The 21525-nt window shown below is 40.1% G+C and overlaps 1 protein-coding gene across 3 annotated transcripts in view; it reads left to right on the top strand.

The window, feature by feature from the left end:
* The window catches only part of ADGRA1 (adhesion G protein-coupled receptor A1), a 313062-nt gene that overhangs the window by 221238 nt on the left and 70299 nt on the right, over nucleotides 1-21525 (top strand). For 2 of the 3 annotated variants that reach the window (XM_083616838.1, XM_083616839.1), the window contains 2 exons: nucleotides 14353-14560; nucleotides 15538-15746. In XM_083616838.1, the coding sequence (XP_083472964.1) occupies nucleotides 14353-14560; nucleotides 15538-15746 (417 nt within the window). Of the gene's footprint in view, nucleotides 1-14060; nucleotides 14097-14352; nucleotides 14561-15537; nucleotides 15747-21525 lie in introns of those variants that run through there. The other variant, XM_083616840.1, reaches the window with a different exon arrangement.

The raw sequence follows: 21525 nt of genomic DNA on the forward strand, positions 1-21525 counted from the left end.
GAGTAAGAGCAGTGTAAACCATATAGGACTCACTTCGGGAAAGGTGCAGAGTTGATTCTTCTTAGAATGGAAGGTTTATGTTTTGGATATTAAACATATAACACTGTTCCATCATGACGATTTAGAAGAATATTATTGTGCATTTTGTTTTCCTTTTTTCCGGATGGAGAGGTTTGTTAATAGGTTGTACGAACTAAATACTGCTAGAATATCATTTATGTTTTGTTTGCCCCCCCCCTTTTAAATGAATAATACTTATTTAACTTGAAAGGAAAGAGGATACAATACAAACGTATCTATTTCACTTGTGATAAACAAAATTTGATTACCTTTCTTTTTAAAATCCCCATAATTTATCTGCTTTTAAAATCAAAGTTAGCTCGCTTTTGGACAACATTACATTTATCAACAAAAATACAAACGACAAGAACTTTCCAAATTAAAGTCGGAGAGTTGCTAGTAGTTAGAACAGCTTAATAGTTGTGTGTCACACTATTTTCAGAGATTATATGAATCATTTATACTTCCGGGTTAAGTGTGAACTTCCTTCATAATGTCAGCTCTGTTGGAAGGGTTGTAGTGCGCATGGAGGGCTTGGTGTATGTGACATATACTCCATGAGTTGCACAATGATTTCATTGTTATGGAATTAGCCACATGGGCAGTGGTACCTTGGTTCTCAAATGTCTTGGTACTCAAACAACTTAGAACCCAAACCCTGCAAACCCGGAAGTAAGTGTTCCGCTTTGCAGACTTTTTTCGGAAGCCAAACGTGCCCCATTTTGAGTGCCACACTACCGTTCTGAGTGTTACGCTGAGGTCTGTCTGTTTTTGCTGTTTATTTTGTGTTTTTGCGGCTCTTTTTTGTTTTGTTTTTGTGACTGTGTGGAACCCAGTTCAGCTACTGTTTGATTTATCGTGTGACTGCAGTACATTGTTTATTGCTTTCATTTTATGGTCTCGTTAGATAGTAAAATGCATGTTAAATTGCTGTTTTAGGGGTTGTTTTTAAAAGTGTGGAACGGATTAATCCATTTTGCATTACTTTCTATGGGAAAGCGTGCCTTGGTTTTGGAACGCTTTGGTTTTGGAATGGACTTCCGAAATGGATTAAGTTTGAGAACGAAGGTACCACTGTACTAATTAAATCATGGGCAGGGTACCTGTGGTCCTCCAGGTGTGGTTGGCCAGTGGTTAAGTGGGATGGGAGAGCTGCAGGTTCCCCAGCCCTGTAGCAACCCTTACTTCATTAGTGAATTATGCCACCTCTGCTCAGGAAGAGCTCTCCATGTGCACCAGAGGCTCACAGAGCTTTAGATACCAGCAGTTACTTATATATATAAGTATTGCCCTTTGCATTCATTTTTCTGGCCTCTCTCCCTTTCTCCCTTGAAGGATTTTTGAAAGCAATAGCGTAAGCATTTCCCCTAGTGGATAATAATGATACATTGTCTTTGTACAAGAAAATCCATGCCATGCTTTAGAACATAATTAGATGGTGATAAATATTAGCGTATAATATATTGGACTATTGGGGACAGTGCTTTCTCTTCTAACCAGCTTGCCCTAAATTATTTATTTAGTTATGCAAGCTTTACTCCTCAGCTCAGAAGCTAATTTGCAGAATTGTTAAAGCAAAGGGGAATCAGCAAGTCCCTTACTTTGGAACTGTAATACATTACAAAGCAAGGGACCTAAAAGACGGCTGTCAATATTGATAATTCACACGTATTTTCTCTTACGGTGTGGCTTCCAAAACAATACCTGATTTAAAAACTCAGCGTGTATGGTGGTGGTGGTAGGGATTAGCTATCCTATAAAATGGTGGCTATACTTAAAAATGGCTAAATACTGGGACAGGAATTCTGTCTATCCCATTATTTGTTTGAACGGGTCCATCTTGCCCACTCTCCCCGATAAGTTTCTGGTCAAAGTCACTACAGAAAGCTGAAGGGTAAAGGCATAATAATGATTTAGGAAAGGTAAACATCTAGAGCCGAAATACGTTCAGCTCCATAATTTTATTTGTTTGTTCTTAAACCAGGTTTTACCTCAGGGTAAGACTGAATTTGTTGACTTAAATCTTTGTTGGAAATGGCCTGCACAAATCCAAACTGATGCTGTATGTAGGAGACAGCTGGTTGTCATGGTAACTGTAGTGCAGTTTTTAATTCCACTTGGTGAGTAATGCTGACACAATGTTGCTGAATAGACTATGGCTTTCCTTTTACAAATATATAGCTTTATCCATGTCAAGGTTACGAAATAAAATAAGGCCCTTGCTCAGACCCCTCTGGCCACATCCGTTTGGCTTATTGATACCAAATACTTTTATTGAAAACCAGGCAATTTGCCTGGCATCAGTCAGTCAGGGGAATGGGGGTCAAATAAGACTCCTCAAAGAGGCATAAATTAGATTATAAAAGACACAAATTAGTCTTAACTTTGTAATCGCATTAGCCTTCTGTTGCTCAAAATATGTTTGGCAATGTATTTGCACTATGTAGTGGAATAACATGCATTGCATAGTGAGAAGACACTTGTTTTTGTATAGCATAAAAACAGAAAGTGCTTGATCTGTTTTTATTTTGTTCTACTTTGCACATGGAGGAAAAGAACACACCACCTTAAGCTGTTCCATTTCATTAAACTAAAATCATTTTAACATAAACTTCTGGAACAAGTATTCTTGATATTTGCTTGCCAGATGGTACATATTTTATGAGAAAGAGAAGCAAAATCACATTTATACATTTGTTTCTAAGAACACTGCCAAAAGTCATTTCTAAACAAGGCTGTCCTAGATTCATTGAAACCATATTTTTCATTAGTTAATTTTACAGATATTCCAAACAAGGAATTATGGTAATTAATACTCTCGCTGTGGCCATATTATCCTAACAGATTTGGTAAATATATATAACAGGAATCACTGAGGCGGTCTGCAAATGTGACATTTTCCTGATGTAAATGGTTTGAGATGTAACTAAATATTTCCCAAACTACTGTCTTCTAGATAATCATTTCAGTTATTCATTTTGGTTAGCCTTTCAGCTGGCAGCAAGGGACATAGGTGTAGTTTTTTCCTCCCATTATTGATTCTCCTACTTCCCCATCCACTCTCAGAAGAGCTTCTCCTAGCTCTTGACTCTTAAATAATTGATTTTTCCACTCAGGTGCACAGGACAACATTTTGAAATCATGAGATTGCAAAAAAAATGCATGTGCTTTGCTCACTGACGCACTAGTTTTATTAAGTAGTCCCCAAAGAGAAGACCAATACAGTGAACAATGAAGCCTCAGTTCAGAAAATAATTTTTGCTTTTTGTTTGGAAATTTGATGGAAAGCTGCAGTCCATTGCACCCTTACCTTGAACACAGCAGGACTTCCAAGTAAAGATATATATATAATCAGGTCACATAGTTGATAACACATAGTTGGTTTTTAAAGTCATAAGATGTATTAGTAGAAGCTCTTGAGAAAACAGCACACAGTACTAATATATCTGCCTGGTTTTCAAAAAGCCCCAGGCCCTTCATTTATATTTGTGAATGTTTTAAATATTGCCTTGATGGAAATTTTGCTGAAAGTAATTTGAAAAGCATGAAAGGAAGTTGACTGTACTGAAAGATATTCTAGCTGTGCCAAAGTTTTATCTTTATTACATTTTTATATTCTGATTTTTTTTTAAAGAACCCTTTATAGAATTACCATTATGCAGGATTTTAAAGTGCATATGACCACTGCCATAATAAACTGTTTACTATAAATAATAAGTTTTACTAAGCTGAATATTTCATAATTTTTGGTTTTCCGGTATTTTTTTTTTCTAAATTGAAAGTTACCCTTTTGATAGGTTGACCATTTTGTCCAAAAGTAGGATTTTGTGTGTTTGTGTACACACGCACATCACACACATCACACGCATGCACGTACACACACACACATTCAGGGTTTATGACCTTGATAGGGAATCTAATCTACATCAGGTTAAGCAACAGAGGAGGCTATTATTCTGAATTAACTGGTTAGTTCAATGAGAAGAGGTAGCTGGACTAGACGGGTCTTTGATCTGATCTAGCAAGATCTTTCTTTTTTAAAATTGTGCCCCCAGAACAACAGACAGCTTGTTTTGTGTGTGGCCTGTCTCCTTAAATGACAGGTCTGCACTGTAGTAGGAATTCCCTTCTCTAGGCATAGTTCCTTAGTTCATTGGGAACTACTGTAGTTGGAACCTTAGTGTTTGAGTAGCAAGTTCTAGCTGCTTTGTTGCATTGCTGCTCTGTAGTTCATTAATAAATGCAACTATTGAGGTTTTCCTGCTTCCTGCTGTTTACAGGTCGGGCAAACCCATTGCAAGGTTTCCTCTCACAGTGAGAAGCCTTCAGAAATACAGGATACGACACAGCTATCTGGCAGTTCCTATCAGCCTATCAGTCTAGGGTTGATGGGAGATGTGGTACAAAACAGCCGGATGGTACCAGGCTGGTGAAGCCTGCTGTTGGTTCCATTCTGGTTTGTACTTCATACCCTGTGAAGTGTGTCTATTAGTACCCTTTATGATACAATACAGTGGTACCTCAGGTTAAGTACTTAATTTGTTCCGGAGGTCTGTACTTAACCTGAAACTGTTCTTAACCTGAAGCACCACTTTAGCTAATGGGGCCTCCTGCTGCTGCGCTGCCGGAGCATGATTTCTGTTCTCATCCTGAAGCAAAGTTCTTAACCCAAGGTAATATTTCTGGGTCAGCGGAGTCTGTAACCTGAAGCGTATGTAACCTGAAGCGTATGTAACCCGAGGTACCACTGTATTTAACTTGTAATTTATACCACACGAGAGTCCCATTCCTTTGGAAAGTTCCCTTAATAAACTAATCTAGGTTCTCATATTGTACACTAGATCTGAGGCCTTATGTGAGCATGTTAGACATACACTGCACAGAAAACTAATCGTATAGTGAGTCTTCCTTACAGAACATATAACTGGAGACTTCTTCTTTTTGGAAATTACCCAGAATGCAACATGTATTGTTTATTCATAAGTTCTCACCTGTGCCTTTAAATTTGGCAGCCAAAAACAACTTATTTGTAAAGGAAGCTGTAAAATAGATTAAATGCAGGTGGTACATGATGGCCTTTTAAATGATGGTTATTGTGGAGTGATCACCTATGTCAATATTTCATCTAATTTCTTGTGGGAAATCTGAATTTGTTCAAACAAGTATAAAAGCATAATCAATTGTCTCTAGAGCAGCCCAAATTACTTCAGTGGGGCTTTTATAAAATAAATGGTTGAGGACGATAGCTTTAATTAAGCTATCCTTTCAGCAACTAGAGAATTATTTTGCATTAATTATTTTGTCATGGCTATTGCTTCATATGACAGACAGGAGGCTGTCTGGGAAGAGACTGCTATTTGTTAGCTGATAGCTAGGATAGGATATTGGTGGCACACTGTGTGGTTCGGATTGTGGAGATCGATCAATAGTTGGCAAATGTTCCTGCCGGGATTTTCTTTCTGATAATATGGAGTAAAGATTCACCACTGTTGTGTTGGGTAGGATGTCACAGAAACTGTTTATTATGATTGGCAAGGTATCATAAGACAAGGCCTGTTTCTGAAGTACAATTGATATCTCTGTCTGGTTTTCTTATCCCCCTATTCTACTGAGACACGACAATAGAACTGAAGCTCATGGTTGAATGTGTGCATGAAATCCAGTGGGAATAACAATCCTAGCAATTTTAGAAAGCTAGATTTTGGTTTCTGGAAACTAACTACAGGAGAAGTGGCTAAAGCCTAAGAGATGAGTCATTTATAAGAGACAACCTTCTGTCTTGTTTGAACAAAACAATAAGAAAACAGTACCACGTGTTTTCTTTCTCTCTCTAATTTTCTGGCTAAGTATGACTAATGGTAGTCTGTAACATACCTTTTGTGACATTTCCATCATTATTAATGGATCATGAAATAATCCAGATCCTGCTGCAAGGCCATGAAATCCAAATGAACAAATACCTACCCAGCTTCACCTCTATCGTTTTATGTTCTTGAATGATTTGTATAGGACACAACTCAACCCCACACCCTACCCTGTATGCCTGTGATGGCTGATCCCTGCTAGTAGCAAATAATTTGTGTGGCTTCTTGACCATGAACACAACCTGCAGGTTTTCATGCCACAATGATACCTACGTTAAAGGAACATGTGGTAGTGTATGAAACTGCAAGCTCTGCCTGTGTATGGAAGCAGCTGCTATCAGCATAGAAGAATGCAGCCACCGCAAGCAGACCACATTTTAATAGCCTTGTGTTTTACTTGGTTTTCTGTTTGGAGGAATTCAACTAGTGTTGAGGGAAGACCAGGGTGGGAGCATGAGTACATGGTGAGAGAGAGAACTAAAAAATGGCTTTGGGTACTGTGATGTTTTTATTGTAATGATCTCTATGTGATCTTTTATATGTCTTGATATATGTACAGTTTGAGACTCACCCAGAGCCATTCATTCATTCATTTAACTTTTTTTTTAAAAAGCCCCCTTATAGGACACATAGACAATATAGACACACATGTTTTTCCAGTGCACCCAGCCGCCAGTGAAAAGGTTTTGAAACATTTTACTGTGGAACATTGGGACTCTCTATACCAGAAAGTTTCTCCAACTTCAGTTATGAAAAACATAAAGGTAATATACTTGGAAAGGGGTAGGACTCTGTAAAGAACTGCTGAAGGTTCTGGAAAATCTCTGTCATGGCAGATTTAAGCCTTCAGACAGGAGTGGATCTAGACAGAGGAGGGACGGAAGTAAGACAGAAGATCTTCAGAAAACCAGTCACAACTTTTATTGGATACAGCTTCTCAGTGGCAAGGTATGCCTTACAAGTTGTAGTGGGAAACCTCTTATCCATTTTTGGCCAGGCCAGGCCACACCCACCTGCTTGACAATTGTCATGAGCCAGGAGTCAACCTTCCCTACTGAACAGCAGTCTGAAGGGAGGGAAAATGGACTGACTCCACCTGCAGCTGGTTGGCCTTTGAGGACAATGGAGGAGAAGGCACGGATGAGAACCAGTTGGCTTCAGCTTTCTTAAACAGGGCTTTTGGCAGCAGTCAGATGCTGGGAACAACACCTGTAGTTACTGGCCCTACCTTGCTGCTCCCCATCTGGACCCTTGGCTTTGTGGTCGCTTGGTTTCCTTGACCCCTGGAACATTGAACTACATGGACAGCTGCTTGCCCAACCCTCAGAACACTCTAGACTTCTCATGTGAACTTGGCTTGCCAGCAAACATATCTCAGAGACTCCTATCTCCTGTTTGTTTGGCCTCCCATAGGATAGGGCTATGACAACAATCACCGGGTGGTTCCTGCTTGCATAGAGCTTTGCAAAGCACTTTGAAGACCCAACAAACATTTGATCATCAAGACTTGGAAAACACCTGAGTACAGTGGTCTTGTCTACCTGTCAAACTTGGCCCATGTGGAGAGAAGGCTCCAGCTTGATCCATTTCCCCACCCCTGACATACAGGCAGGGTTCCTGCTTTTGACAACCTTGCTGTACAGAGGCTTGCTGTAAAAACATTTGAAAATGGATAGCACCTTTCCCTCAACCATGACCTAGCCACCTGGATGTGTGGCAATGGCTTCAGACCAGGAGGTGGGTTGGCACATGCCTAGTAGCCTCGAGGCCCCTTATAGGACCACTTGTTTGGGTGAGAGAGTGGGAATTTCACCTAACTCATCTCTCGACAACAGCTCCTGTGGCAGCTCCTGTCCCAGCACCAGGTATAGGATTCAACATCAATTTTGACAAGGGGTGTGTGGTAACAATACTAAAAGAGGATTGCTCATTCTATATCTAAACACCAGGATTGTTTTCTTCCTGGACCTATCAGCTTGTGACTATGACCATAGCAATGTACTTCTTAGTGCTCTAACTGTAACACAATGAAAAGCAGAGTCACCAGAGACACAGTAACCTGGACTCTGGAGGTCCACCCATGTATAGACAATGAGTAGACCAGAGGGAAGACATTTTTTCCTGTAGTCAGACAGGCTGACATCCCCTTCTCTCTTAATAAGCTCTTCCGAATTGGCTGAGTGTGTTGGGAGCAGGGATTCTAGCCAGCATTACAGCAGGGCAAAACCAGTCACTACTGGTTGGCTTCTGGTACACCTACACCCCAGCAGTTACAAAGGGGGCTCCTACGCCAGTAGAAGTAGGGAGCAAGGTTTAGCCAGATTTTTCTCTCTCTCAACTTCACTGGTAAGACCGGGTTTTTCATAAAATTGCATGGGTGCCCCTCTGGATCACAGCCAAATTGTGGACTGTAAGGGTGGCAGCAGACAGAGCATCTCAGCCAGGTTCCACGCAAGAAAGAAGAACATTGGATGACAAGGGGGAAAGTTATGGCCTCAACAGCAGCACATCATCATGTCTCTCTTGTGTTTCTTAGACCAGAAAGGATGACTAAACATATTAAAATTAGATAAATCCTCATTCCTAGACAAATTACATAAACCTCTTTTCTCGAAAGAAGGAAGAGGATGAATGAGTTGAAGAAAATGAATGAATGGCTCAATTCTATATTATCTTATGAGGAAGGGCTGCTGAGATAGAGAAGAGTGAATGAACTGATAATGCTGTTGATGAAATGACTTGGTGGCATGCAATATGAGCTATGAATGTACCATTAAGAAAGGACGGGAAGGCTTAGAGCCAGATATGACCCTCCCTTGAAATCTCTGGGCAGGTACCATCTGTATAGCTCTCTAACGCTTCAGAAGATTAGAGATAAATTTCTGCCAAACATCACAGGTTTTCACTCCTCGGCAATATTTCTATGAATTCACCACTTCAACATATTTTAAAATTTATGATCAAAAGTCTGTAGAGCTACAGAGGGAAAGCAAATAAGGCTATACCTTTCTTGCTGATTAGCTGTCTGAAAGCTTATATAAGCTCATCAGTAGGAGCTGTTCAAATATGAAGGCTCCGTTAGCTTATTCTTGGTGTGCTTCTCATTTATGTATTAAGATTAATGAAGCATGTACTACACAAGGCCAGAGAATTTGTTTCTTCCATAATCTAGGTATGCCCCAATACGAAAATATTTTAACAGCCTTGAAGATCAGCATGTTTCTTTAACAGGGATGTTTCCCTGACCAAGAAGGTTTTAATTAGATTTTGGACAGGTTCAAATGCGCTGCTTTTCTTTCAGCTAGAAACCTTTCTTAATCATGGTCTGTACTATACTAGAGTTTTCATATTCCATATGCCCTATGGTCTAGTCTAATCTGAATATAAATTCAGTATCCATTCTTCCCAACTGGACTACTTGACACTAGTAACTCGACTAATAACTTCAAATGATTTATACTTCTAAAACATGCTAGCAGATCACCACTTCCCACCCTCAGGAACTATGAAAGAGTATATTTTAGTTGCTGGTAATACTGTTACCCTATGTCTGATGGTGACAGAAATAACAATTTATATAGTTTTTTTAGACTATTGTTGAAGCATTTAATATACATTTGGCAGATGGGGTTTGTCAACATGGGAAGGTAGCCCATCTAGGAGAAGGAACATTCTGATCCTAATCCTCTGCTGCCTTGCAGGATATCTTTGGGTGAAGAAAAGGCTAAGGAGTAAACCCTACACAAATCCAGAGTGGAGTTCCTAAGATGGTTGGACGATGCCTTGTACACCTCCTTCCGGCATCTCCTGCAGCCAAGCTGGTGCTGTGATTTCTTTGAACCACACCAGCGAGGCCAAAAGATGGGTCTTATCTGGGCACCCTAGGTCCTCCATACACATTGCCCAGGCTTCGTGCCCTGGAGATGTCATTTCAGTGCTGCTAATGCAGCAGATTGACTTCATCCTTGGAAGCGCACTCCATTGTCTCTTGAGATGGACAGGTGCCAGCAATGACAGGACTCATGCAGATGTAATGGGTTTCCTACCACATGTGTGAGCCTAGGCCCCAGACCCTCCCCTTGCTCTCCCCGTATATAGTCACAAGGATGAAGTCAGAACCAATTTTCTTGAAACTTGGGAGACTCTGGTTCCAAAATAAGCTGGGATCTGAAACCTCGGTTTGATCCTGGCTCATTCTAACTAATTGCATTTTAAAGAGAGTTTGACAAGTTTAAATAAAATTGTTCTGTTTGTTTAAAATTGGAAGCAAAAACTTCCACTCTCCTCTTCACAGCTGTGCAAGAGGAGGCGGGGGCAGCGAAGAAATACATAACCCTGAAGCTTGTACACATAGCAGGAAACAATGGCTTCTCCTTACAGCCAAACTACCCCTTCATTACAACTCAAGCAGGAATTCATAACTGAGTTTGTTAGCCACTATGCTATTAGCTCTGATAAGTTCCATACAAATCAGTGGGATCCTTACATGGTGGAGCAAAGGATTACAATCGCAGTTTTGTTCTTCACTTTGTGACACTGCATTCCCTAATATATTATTTCTGAATATTTTTTTATAGTGTTCTCACATTTTCAAGATTACTAGGAATTCCCCATCTATACATCTGGATGCTTCTCTTTTTCCTTTTAAACCTATATTTTAAAGAGTTCCTTTGGGTGTGTCTACTGGGCTACTTTACAGAAACTGATATTGAATTGTTAATGTTAGGGGTGCTTGGTTTGGTGTGTAGGGTGCTGTTTGCAACAAGAGTTATCTTAGAAAGTCCTACTGGTGACAGAATATGGAATTTTGGATTAAGGTTTTGTCATAATTCAGAGAAAGTCTGCCTAGATCCTTCTGCGTTCAGTGCAATCTTGGGAGTAAGACCATTGAACTCAGTGGATTTTTTTTCTGGATAAGCATGTAAAGGATTACAGTATAAATGTGTAACATGAGCATTGTTTTGAATGGAACTGCAATCCAGCAAAAAAATAGCTCCTGCTTAATCATTTTGTTAAAAGGAATGCATAATTAAATATTATGTCTATTGATATTTTATTTTATTATTTTATTTTATTTTATTTTATTTTAGAGATTTAAGCATTTCTGGTGTTTTCAGGATTGGACTAACTGTGCTGAAATAGCTTGCTAATTGGCCTAAGCATTGAGCGTCATGTGTGCAGCATTTTTCTGAATGTAATCCCAGACTATTTAAAAAAAAAAAAATGTTGAATGAATATTACCAACTTGAAGTGGGGTACATGCTTGTGATAATGATTCATTTGAGCCATAGTTTTCAAAATTTTATGTCTGCTCTGTTAGTTATGCAAGATTTCTTTACAATATCTGAAAGAAAGTCGCAGCAAATGTTAGGGTGTTTTTGATCAATAACATGCAGTGTGCAATTGATACTAAATACATCACAGACTGCAAGGTGTCCCAGTTGTCCCAGTGCCAGCAGTGAGAATCTCCTTTTCTAGCAGAGATGTAACAACCTGTGTTTACAAGTTTTCTTTTCTCACCTACTGTATGCTTCTTCTTCATGCTTCCTTCAAAATATAAAAAAATTGACTTTTCAACAACATTCTATTAGGGCAGCAAATGTGTGTTTAAAGCGGCTAGGCGGTTCACTAGGCAAAACCTCCAGCAGCCACTGGAGGAGGGAAATTCCAGCTCATACCTTTATAAGCCTAGAGATGGCAGTAGAGACAGGAGATGCTGAAACCAGCAACATGCAATCCCGTGGTTGCCAACAGGGTTTTCTCAGCGCAAAATGCTTCACCGGCTATTGCTACTTCAGTTTCACCACTTTTTAGAGTGGGGTGGGGAATCAGGGACCAAAGACCACCCTCCAGACCTCCCTATGTGGTCACACCTCTTTCTGGACCACACCCTTCTCCCCTCACCTTACCAGCCCTGCTCTGTAGCTTTTGTGTTCTTCTGCCTGGCTGGAATGGAAAACAGAAAGATGGGTGTGTGGGTGTATAGTAATCTCATATTTTTGTGTGGTTAGAATGTAGCCTACTGTACAAAGGAACGAGTCACATCCGCCCACTTTTGGTGCTAACCATGCCCACCACCACTAGCAATGGAGCCCTCAGAAAGTTGTCCATTGGGGATTGTGGCCCTCAGACTGAAAAATGGTTTCTCACCCCTGCTTCAGAGCAACTGGTTGTCTTCATCCTTACAAAAGCTATTGTAAAATGCCCGGTGGGATACTTTCAAAATCTCCAAGCAGATGAGCCCCAAGTCCTGTTGCTTGGTGGTGAATGCAGCTAAACATTTACCAAACAATAACTTGCTGTGGTGTGCATGTAACCAATGGATAAGTCAGTTGCTGATCAGTCATCTTCTACAGACAATATAGTAAAACCTGATGTCTCCCTGCTTTCTTAGATTGTGTTTACAAACCTGATCTGCAATCTGCCCATCAAAACGGTTATATGCATACTATGGAAATTTACCATCTTGCAAACAACCCATCAGGGGCGCGGGTGGTGCTGTGGGTTAAATCACAAAGCCTAGGGCTTGCCGCTCAGAAGGTTGGCAGTTCAAATCCCCGCGACGGGGTGAGCTCCCGTTGCTCGGTCCCTGCACCTGCCAACCTAGCAGTTCAAAAGAACGTCAAAGTACAAGTAGATAAATAGGTATCGCTCCGGCGGGAAGGTAAACGGCGTTTCCATGCGCTGCTCTGGTTCGCCAGAAGCGGCTTAGTCATGCTGGCCACATGACCCGGAAGCTGTACGCCGGCTCCCTTGGCCAATAAAGCGAAATGAGTGCCGCAACCCCAGAGTCAGCCACGACTGGACCTAATGGTCAGGGGTCCCTTTACCTTTACCTAAACAACCCATCATCTGTTTCATCCATCAATAAGGTTTTCAGTAGACACAACAGAACACTGGAGGAAGCTCTAAGACATTTTGGCATTTACCGGGGGGGGGGGGGAAATGGAACCTTCCATGATGGCAAAGATATAGTAACAGATTTAATAATTGACTATTTGCTGCTTCTTAATTGTGACCCCCCCAAACCCCCCATAAAAGCTGAGCTGTGTTATCCTACCTAATAGTAAGGACTGGCCCTAGAGAAGCCTGAACTTATGTTTAAAAAACCAACTCAACTGCGGAGTAAGGCAGGACAGTAATACCATTGCCCCTTGGCTCCAAAGGAATAGTTGGTGCCAATGCCCTATAAATAATACCCTCCCCCAAATAACTCAAACCTTGGCCTGCCACCTCCTCCTCGTGATAGTAGTAACCCGTGTGCCCTTTTCAGCATGCAGCTTTGTCTGTCTTTGCATGCTTGTCCGTCACATGCCAATTTATCACAGGCAAATACAAATACTCTAGCATCGTCATGTATGATGGTGAAGCTTCTTTTCAGTCCTTGTTTTCAAAGATGCTGCTTCTAAGAAAGTGTGGGGCAATAAATGTTAATGAGATGCCATAGAAACATGTATCTTGCTTCTGGGGAGATGAAAATTACTCAGTCTTCATGCTGCTGTGTTTTTATAAAAGAGAGAGAGAGAGAGAGAGGAGAACAAAATACAGGAGTTTGTAAATCAGAGGGCAGCCCCTTATTTTGTCTCTCCCCTCCTTTTGTTTTGCACCCCTCCCCCTCCCCATTCATGCCTCTGGGCTTAATGATGACAAGGTCACCAGTTGTATAAGGGAAAGAGGAGTTAAGTAGAAGCAGAAACAGCTCAGTAATGTAATGGCAAATGTATGTACATTTTGTTTCAGTAACCTAAAAACATGTAAACAGTCACAACTCTGTCCCATTCTTGTGGTCTGACAGCCTCAATATATTCCCTGCCTCCTGCTTCAAGCACATTAGTGTTGTGTGTGTGTGTGTGTGTGTGTGTGTGTGTGTGTGTGTGTGTGTATTTCCACATTTCCTGCAACAGTGAGATGAGTGATTTTCTTTAAGGATGAAATCATGGTCTGAGTAAGGAATAAGAAACCGACTGCATTGCATACTTCAGTGTTTAGAGTCACCCTCTGATGCAATTCTTTGTATTAATAAAACACATTTCAGTCCCCTTTAATTACCCTTTCAGAGAGATATGTTTTAATGTAAGTTGTCTGATTCTGTTTTAAGTGAAGGAGAAAACCTGGTAGAGGTTGTCTCTTTAAATCAGATCTGCAGTGTTGATGGACCCTCTAGCAGGCATGGTAAGAACCATTCTCACCTCTGCAGCAGGGAGCTTGACCATACAGACTCGCACATTCAATCAAAACGTTTTCTGTTTTAATATGCACTGTACCAATCCTATTCCCATGGTTACAGCTCCTGCTCCTTTGGTTGCTTCTAGTATGTTGGAAAAGAAGAGAGGCAGCGTACATTTCTCGTACAGGAGTTTAAAACATAATGAAAGCAGCCCTGTTGTGATTTGCATTTTAAATTTTCTTTTTTCCTCTCATTGTACAGGATGCCGTGGCTGTAGCTTCAGCTCATTTGCCACGGTCTGTCCTCTCTTCGTCTTCAGCCTTGCAATCTGTTGATAACTCCTCTTGCAAGCTACAGTTTATTGCCTTTCGGAATGGAAAACTCTTCCCGAGCACTGCAAACTCATCTAACCTTGCAGATTATGGGAAGCACAGGACCGTTGGCACGCCAGTTGTCTTCATTAAAATAGGTAAGTGTGATGTGCTGCTTCTTTAATCTGAGAGCTAGGCTATACATTAGAGTATATAGAAGAATGGTGCAGTGAAGTACGCAGGTCTGCTGATGGGAGAATTGCCTGTGCTTTAACGCAAGTATGTGGGTTTATTCCTACCTGTCAGGCTTTTTCAAATAAACTTGCACATTGACGAAGCACTGTAGCTGTAAACACATGATTCTCCTTTCTTAGAACTATTATTTATGTTGCTTATTGAAGTTTATAAGTAAAGTGAAGATGGCATGAAGGGTGGGAGGGAGGGATGTTGCTTTTTAATCTTGACCATGACTATTGAAATGCAAATCCTGGAGATTAACAATTTAAGATTAATAATCTGTGGGACAGTGGAGAAAGAGAGAGAGAGAGAGTCCTGTTGCTTACATAGTCATAGTCATCAGTGTAGTTTTTGATAGCATAAATCTAAAACAGGTGATTTTAAAGGTGAAAATAATAGGTTAAATATTTTCCTTAGATGAAATATTCAACCCATGCAGTTTTAACCTTTTATTTGATCCTGAACTGTGTTCCCATTTCTTTTCACATTTTAAGAGGTTTTGATTTCAGCTTTGTACTAAAAAAGAAGCCTTAGCTGTTAACCGTAGCAAAAAAAATAATTTTATAAAAAAGGAGTACCCCCCCCTTTTTTTACTTGAAGCAATGGTCCAACTTCATTTTAATTCATGGTATTTCTGTAGTAAATCTAGTTTTACGAACCATTACCATATCATCTGAAAACCAATGGACTTAAATGGCAGTTATAGGTAATATTAACTATTCCAAACTTTTTGTAGATGACCAGAACCTCTTTTATGGGGATCGATTGGGGGGGGATTTTTCCTATTGGTTTTTCTGGTGTGTGTGTGTGTTCAAAATTTTAAGAACCTCTGTCTGGAGCATGTAGCAATAAAGCATTTTCCACTTCATTGCTCTAATTCAGTTTGTTCCTTTTGCAGATGGGTGCAGTATCGGAAACCTCACCAGTCCTCTTACTATAGCATTGAAGCACTTTACACAGGGTATAAACCCCATTGCAGTCTTTTGGGATTTTGACCTTCTAGATGGACATGGAGGCTGGTGGGGAGAAGGGTGCTACATAATCAGCTCTACAGGCAACATCACTACCCTTCATAGTACTCACTTTGGTAACTTTGCAGTGCTAATGGTGAGTATATTACTTCGCAAATGTGTGTGCCTATGTCTGTCTGTCTTCTTGCGTGGTACCTGGTTAATTATTTTTTGCATTCAGTTGAATATGAGATTGTTTTGAAGAAAGTAAGTTAACTACGAGTGAAAAGAGCAAAGCCATATTGCCTAATTACAGGCCTTGCCGCAAATGACTTTTAATGGAATACTGAAAAAAATCAAAGTTCCATCAAGACACTATTGGCGGTGGGGGAGTAAACAAATAAATGGGCTGGCTGCATATATATATATTTCCTAGGCCCTTTACATCTCCAAAGGAGATGACTACCCTTGTTAATGTCCAGCATTATGTTGATCATACTAATTAGTTGCTGGCATGCTGCAATATTGAATCACTTAATAAATGGGAAAGAATAGATTGCCTGCTTCTCTAAACAGGGATGCTGTAGCCCTGGCTGGCTGCTCTTGAAATTCACGTCTGTGTGCTGATGACAGCATTCTTTTTACTAAATGGCTGTTTGTAAAGAAAAAAATATTTCTGTGCAGTGCTAGCACACAAGGCTGCTGAGGGTTGTCCTCAGTCACACTTGAGTTCACAATGCAGTTATTTAAGAATTACCTTAACCCGAAAGTTACCATGACTGATACGAAAGGCACACTAAATAAAATATCGTATCAAACAAAGAAATAAACATGAAACAGTGACAGATGCAGCTGGAGAAAACCACATTAGGGAATATTTCCTACAGCGTTCAGAAGGGTTATTCAGACCCACTTGACATTTTGTAAGAGGCAGTCCTCGCGTCTGCACACCATGCTATTGAATCTAGCCTTAATTTTGGTGCATACTTGCATAGAGAAGGTGCTGCCTGTGAACGTTACTGAAAGGTTTATAGTTGAGTAAATAATGCACTGTGTGTGTAATGTGTAAAGGGCAGCAAACACAGACGACAGGAATTGGGAGGACGTGTGTAGAGAATACCAATCTGCTGCTGTCAGATGAAGCGCAGATGTCAACCAATCATGGCTCAAGGCTGTGACAAGGAGTCCTTAAATTCAAATGTTATTGTCTATTTTATTAAACGGAATGCCTTCAATGTTATGTGATCCGTTTCTTTTTAGCCACTGCAGAATACTTCAGAATCCATCTGAAGATCAAATGCTGTCAATTAACATAGCACTTTTTTATTTTATTTTTGGCAAATAAAGTTATATTCAAACACTTAGCTGTTCATTCGATAATTCTGCCATGGTTCCCAAGATTCTTTTCCCCAAAAGCACCTGTTGTTGCTGCAGGTACCACACCCATTTGGGCTTACCTAGAACTGAGTCAGTTCTAAGTGGTGCACTTAAAAACTTTGAATGGAAATGGGAGAAACTCTGGTTTTTCTGGTCTTCTTTACAGATACCATGGATATATTTTTAGATGACTTCATACATTTTAACTCTAAGTTCATGTAATCTGATGTGTGCAGTATTATGCGTTCTGTTGCCTTTAGTGGGTCTTAACATAACGACTGAGATTGGTTACAAGATTGAAATTTCATTATATACCATGTTTTTACTTAAAACTCTTAGTATGTCAAAAACAGCATATAATTTTGTTCACCCAGTCCTGCTCTTGAAGTATGGGTATGTAGAAGCAATGTATGAAGAAGCAATATGCCTCCTCCATACCTCTGAAAACAAGCCAATTTTCATCGTCATATCGAGAATGATTTCTTGGAGCTTCTAAAATTATCAGTGAAAATCTCTAACAACCACCATGTCATTTGAAATCGTTCATCTGCAATAGGACATCTTGGGTTATTAAAGTTAGAGATTTGACATGAATATGGGTGAAGAATACCTAGATACTCAGTGAAGGATGTCTGTTATCAGTGGCATCTCTTATTGTGATAATTGATGGTTTTTCTTTAGCCCAAGTAACAGTTACATGTTCTCTAATACCAGCAAGAAAGTCATATAGACATGCCAAATAAATATAAACTCCTGTTGTGGGTGGTACATTGGAATTGATCTAGATATATCTTGGTTTTAATACTATTCATTGCATGGCCTTCAGCCTGTCATTGTCTTTTGGCCTAATCTACCTCACAGTGTTGTTGAATAGTTTAGGTTGTTTCCAGACAGGAGTGTACTTTGCAAACAGGTCATTGAAGTATCAAACATGGATCTTTGGCAACAGATGTTGGGGGTTTTAAGGTTTTTTCCCCCCTTACTGGATTTTCCCTGGAAAAAGTAAATCTGGATTAATGGCGGAGGTGGGGGAAATTCAGGTTGGCGTTTTGATGCCAGTGATGTCATGTGGATGTTGCAAAATCTTGCATGCATGAGAAGCACCAATCCGTCAGTTAACACCCATCTGGAAGCACCCTTAAGTGAGATAATTCTGCAAATACATAGTATGTGAGTGTGTTGAAGAAATAATCCACCAGGAAAGCTACCTACTGCAAACTCCATTGAAATGATGTGAGCAGTGCCTATGGTTTGTTGTTCCCTGGGATATGTAAATTAATTTTGGTGTTCCTTTTTAAAAAAGAAAAACCATTGTGGAGTTCTAAATTACACGGAAACATAACCCCCCCCCACCAAACCTTAATGGAGTATTATTGTGTTGAGGCTTAGCTGCAGTAAGACAAAGTGTGTTAGTAAGGCAATAGCGATTGTGAACGTTGTTTGCATAGCTGCAAGGATAATGTAAATCCTGCTGTGTAACAGCATAAAGCGTAGGCCTAAATTAGCCCATCTCTTTGTTAAACTGCTAGAGCAATGACACTATGGTCAGATTAATTATTACAGTTTGGTTTTGTGTTAGAGTTGTTTGTTGTGAAGCAAATATCCAGGTGTCTCTATAGGCTGGCCCCTTCTCTGTTCAAGCGAGTGGAAAGATTTGATGTTGCTCAGTTGTTTAAAGTGTTGGTGCAGCCAAGACAGAAAGGAATATATCAGCATAATATATCCATTTTTTGTGTTTCATTCAATATTTCCCAATATGTTCATGCTTTTTATTAACAGTTGTATCTAAAGGTTTGCATACTTTCCGGAAAATGTAACCAAAAAATAATGGTCTCAGGTGGAAGAGGGTGGAAAGATTACAGAAATATTGTCAAGTGTGATGGGGTCAAGCCAGAAATTCAGTAGATCCAGCATTAGTTCCCAGTACAACTTGGCTGCTGATTAAGGGAGGAAACTGAAGGCAATTCCATCCAAGAGATTTGTGTCGCAGCCCATAATCTTCCTAGTCTAGGAAATTAGGTGGCACCAGAGGATCATTCTGCTGCCACTGACTGTTATAAAGCTATCTGACATCTGCTGACTTCCGACAGTTAGAGATGCTTCTGACTGTGGTAGGGTTCTTGGTCCTTACTCAGACACTACGGGCCCCTGCCTCAAATTGCTTGTCTCATCTGCCCTTGGGCCTGAGTACCCGACACACATTTCAAGAGGAAGAAGTGCTTGGCAGGGATGGATTTGGCACAGTGAATCACATGTGATTGTAGGAAATTGTTCCCTGTTGGTAGGCTGCCAGGGTCCTTGTGGCAGATGTTAAGAGCATTGCAGAATAAGAGGTGATTGTCTTTAGGAGTGGAACCAACTGGAAAGGCAATGATAAGAATTAAATCCTATTAATTGTGCTCCCTAAGTTGTTTGGGAGCAACAGGATCGTATAATATTTAACATAATTCCCAGATCCACAAAAATCAAGATTTTATATACTAAGTTTAGAATAATAAAAAGAAGCATTAGATTTCTGCCGAGAAATATATGTTTAGAATCAGAGCCATAGAAAAACCCTCTTCATTCATTCTACTAGGGCTCATCCACATGCCTCGGAAGCATGGGTCCAAATGGTTTTCTGCTTGACCCACACTTTCTAAGTCTGGGTTTGAGCAGACTCCTTTCCAAGGGAAAACACGTTCTTTAGTGATAGATCAGAACAAATGGGAAAACTTGAATTGCCATTGGCTCTGATTGGGCTCTGAAGAGCGGTTTCCCCCACAGAAAAGGAGTGGGTCAAGAGGAAGTGTGGCTAAGCCCTTAGTTTCTGCAGTTGTGCACTGGCAAGCCATTCCCCCCTCTGGTGCACCTCTTTCTCATCCCCAAAGGGAACCTCCATAAACAGAGGAGGTTCCTTACTCCAGAACTTTGGAGGACTGTGACGAGTGTAAAGAATGGGAAGTGATGCACAGGAGGGGGCAGGGCTTCCCAGTATGTATGTCTCCACCTGTCCTTGTGTGATGACAGTCACGCAAGGAAACAGAAAGGCTGAAGACATGCACTAAAGAGATTTGGAGGCAAGTTACAAAGTGGAATTACAAATATGAACACTTTTCAGATATGCAGATGTGTATTAATTACTATTCTGGGGAGTAGTAGTAAAATAAGAATAAGAATAATGGGACAAGTTAGTATTTCTCTTCCCATTCCAGCACTAGGTCTGTTTTAAAATAAATAAATGTTGCCACTCCTTAATTTTGACGAGAGCTTGGGGGCCAGGAATAAATTGCCTGGAGAGTCACATCAGACCCCCAAACAGGGAGTTAGCCACCCCTGATATCTGGACACATGATACATTAACAATTAAATGAGCCTATGTACTGGGTATGCCAAATATCAGGTCTTTTTGCCTTTTAAAAAAAGTTTTTACAAGTGTAACTGTTTGACCTGTATTGCTAGCATGCTTCTAGTTATTATGAGGCATAAAAAATGTAACCACCACAAATGACCTTAGAATACATACTGCTTTTTGCAATTAAATCTTGATTCTATCTGAAAATGTGTCTTTAAACTTCTCTAAGATTCCTGTTCCTATCCCAAAATCTGAAATGGTGCTCTGTACAGTATAGAAGTGTAGATGAGCTGCATCCCTTATACTTCTGTGTCCATATAAGTCAAGTCACAGACATCGAATGCCAATTCATTAGGTAATGTTATGGATCCCTTGTGCCAGATTACATTAACCTCATGCAAAAAATCATTACTATGTAGATTAGGAGCTATAGGCTTGTAAATCTTGTGTCTAGATAGATCAAGTATGCTTCTAGAGATTGATCTACTCTCTTTTTAGACAAAGTTGACCTCACTGGGGTGATTATGGCGATACCTTAGACTAAGCATGCATTTTCAGCTTAGTGAGAGAAGTGAAGTTTCTATAGAAAAGTCTTATCTGTGGTTGAAACTGAATGTTTGACATTTCTTTAGACTGAATCTGCCCACTGTTACATGAGAAGCCTGATTTCAGATACCCATTGTTTAAAACAGTGATCAACCATTTGTCTTTTTGACATTTCTCCTTTAGAATCATGGCAGTCTGTTCTGGATTTGAAGCCTTGAAAATCCAGAACTTGTAAATCGACATAAAATGTTGGCAAAACTTTCTCTCTGCTAGTAAAACAAAATCACTGCCTTATTTCCACAGAAACTTTTGAGCCATTTTTTTTGAAATCGCTGCCATGATTTATTGTTTTAGGCTGTGGCGGTAGCCCACAAACCAGCTGAATTTAGCATGCTTCCAGAAATTTAATTAAGAGTACAGTCATGTGCATGTCTCCTCAGTAAGTCCCACTGAGGAAAGGATGTAAAGGATGTATGTTAGACTCTTTTTAAAGTACTTTTCCAGCAAGTCGTTCAGAGGTTTCAGTCCTTATTACAGTTTCTCAAGCACTGACCCCAAGTTTTGTCCCCCTTACCTTCCCCCCAAGTCAATAAAATAAATTTATCATAACCACACATACATTTCTTCCCCAAGAAACAGTAACATATTTTTCCCGTCCCCAACTTCCATTTCTTTTGTG

The sequence above is a fragment of the Podarcis filfolensis genome (assembly GCF_964270895.1).
Source record: "Podarcis filfolensis genome assembly, chromosome: 5".
NCBI lineage: Eukaryota > Metazoa > Chordata > Lepidosauria > Squamata > Lacertidae > Podarcis > Podarcis filfolensis.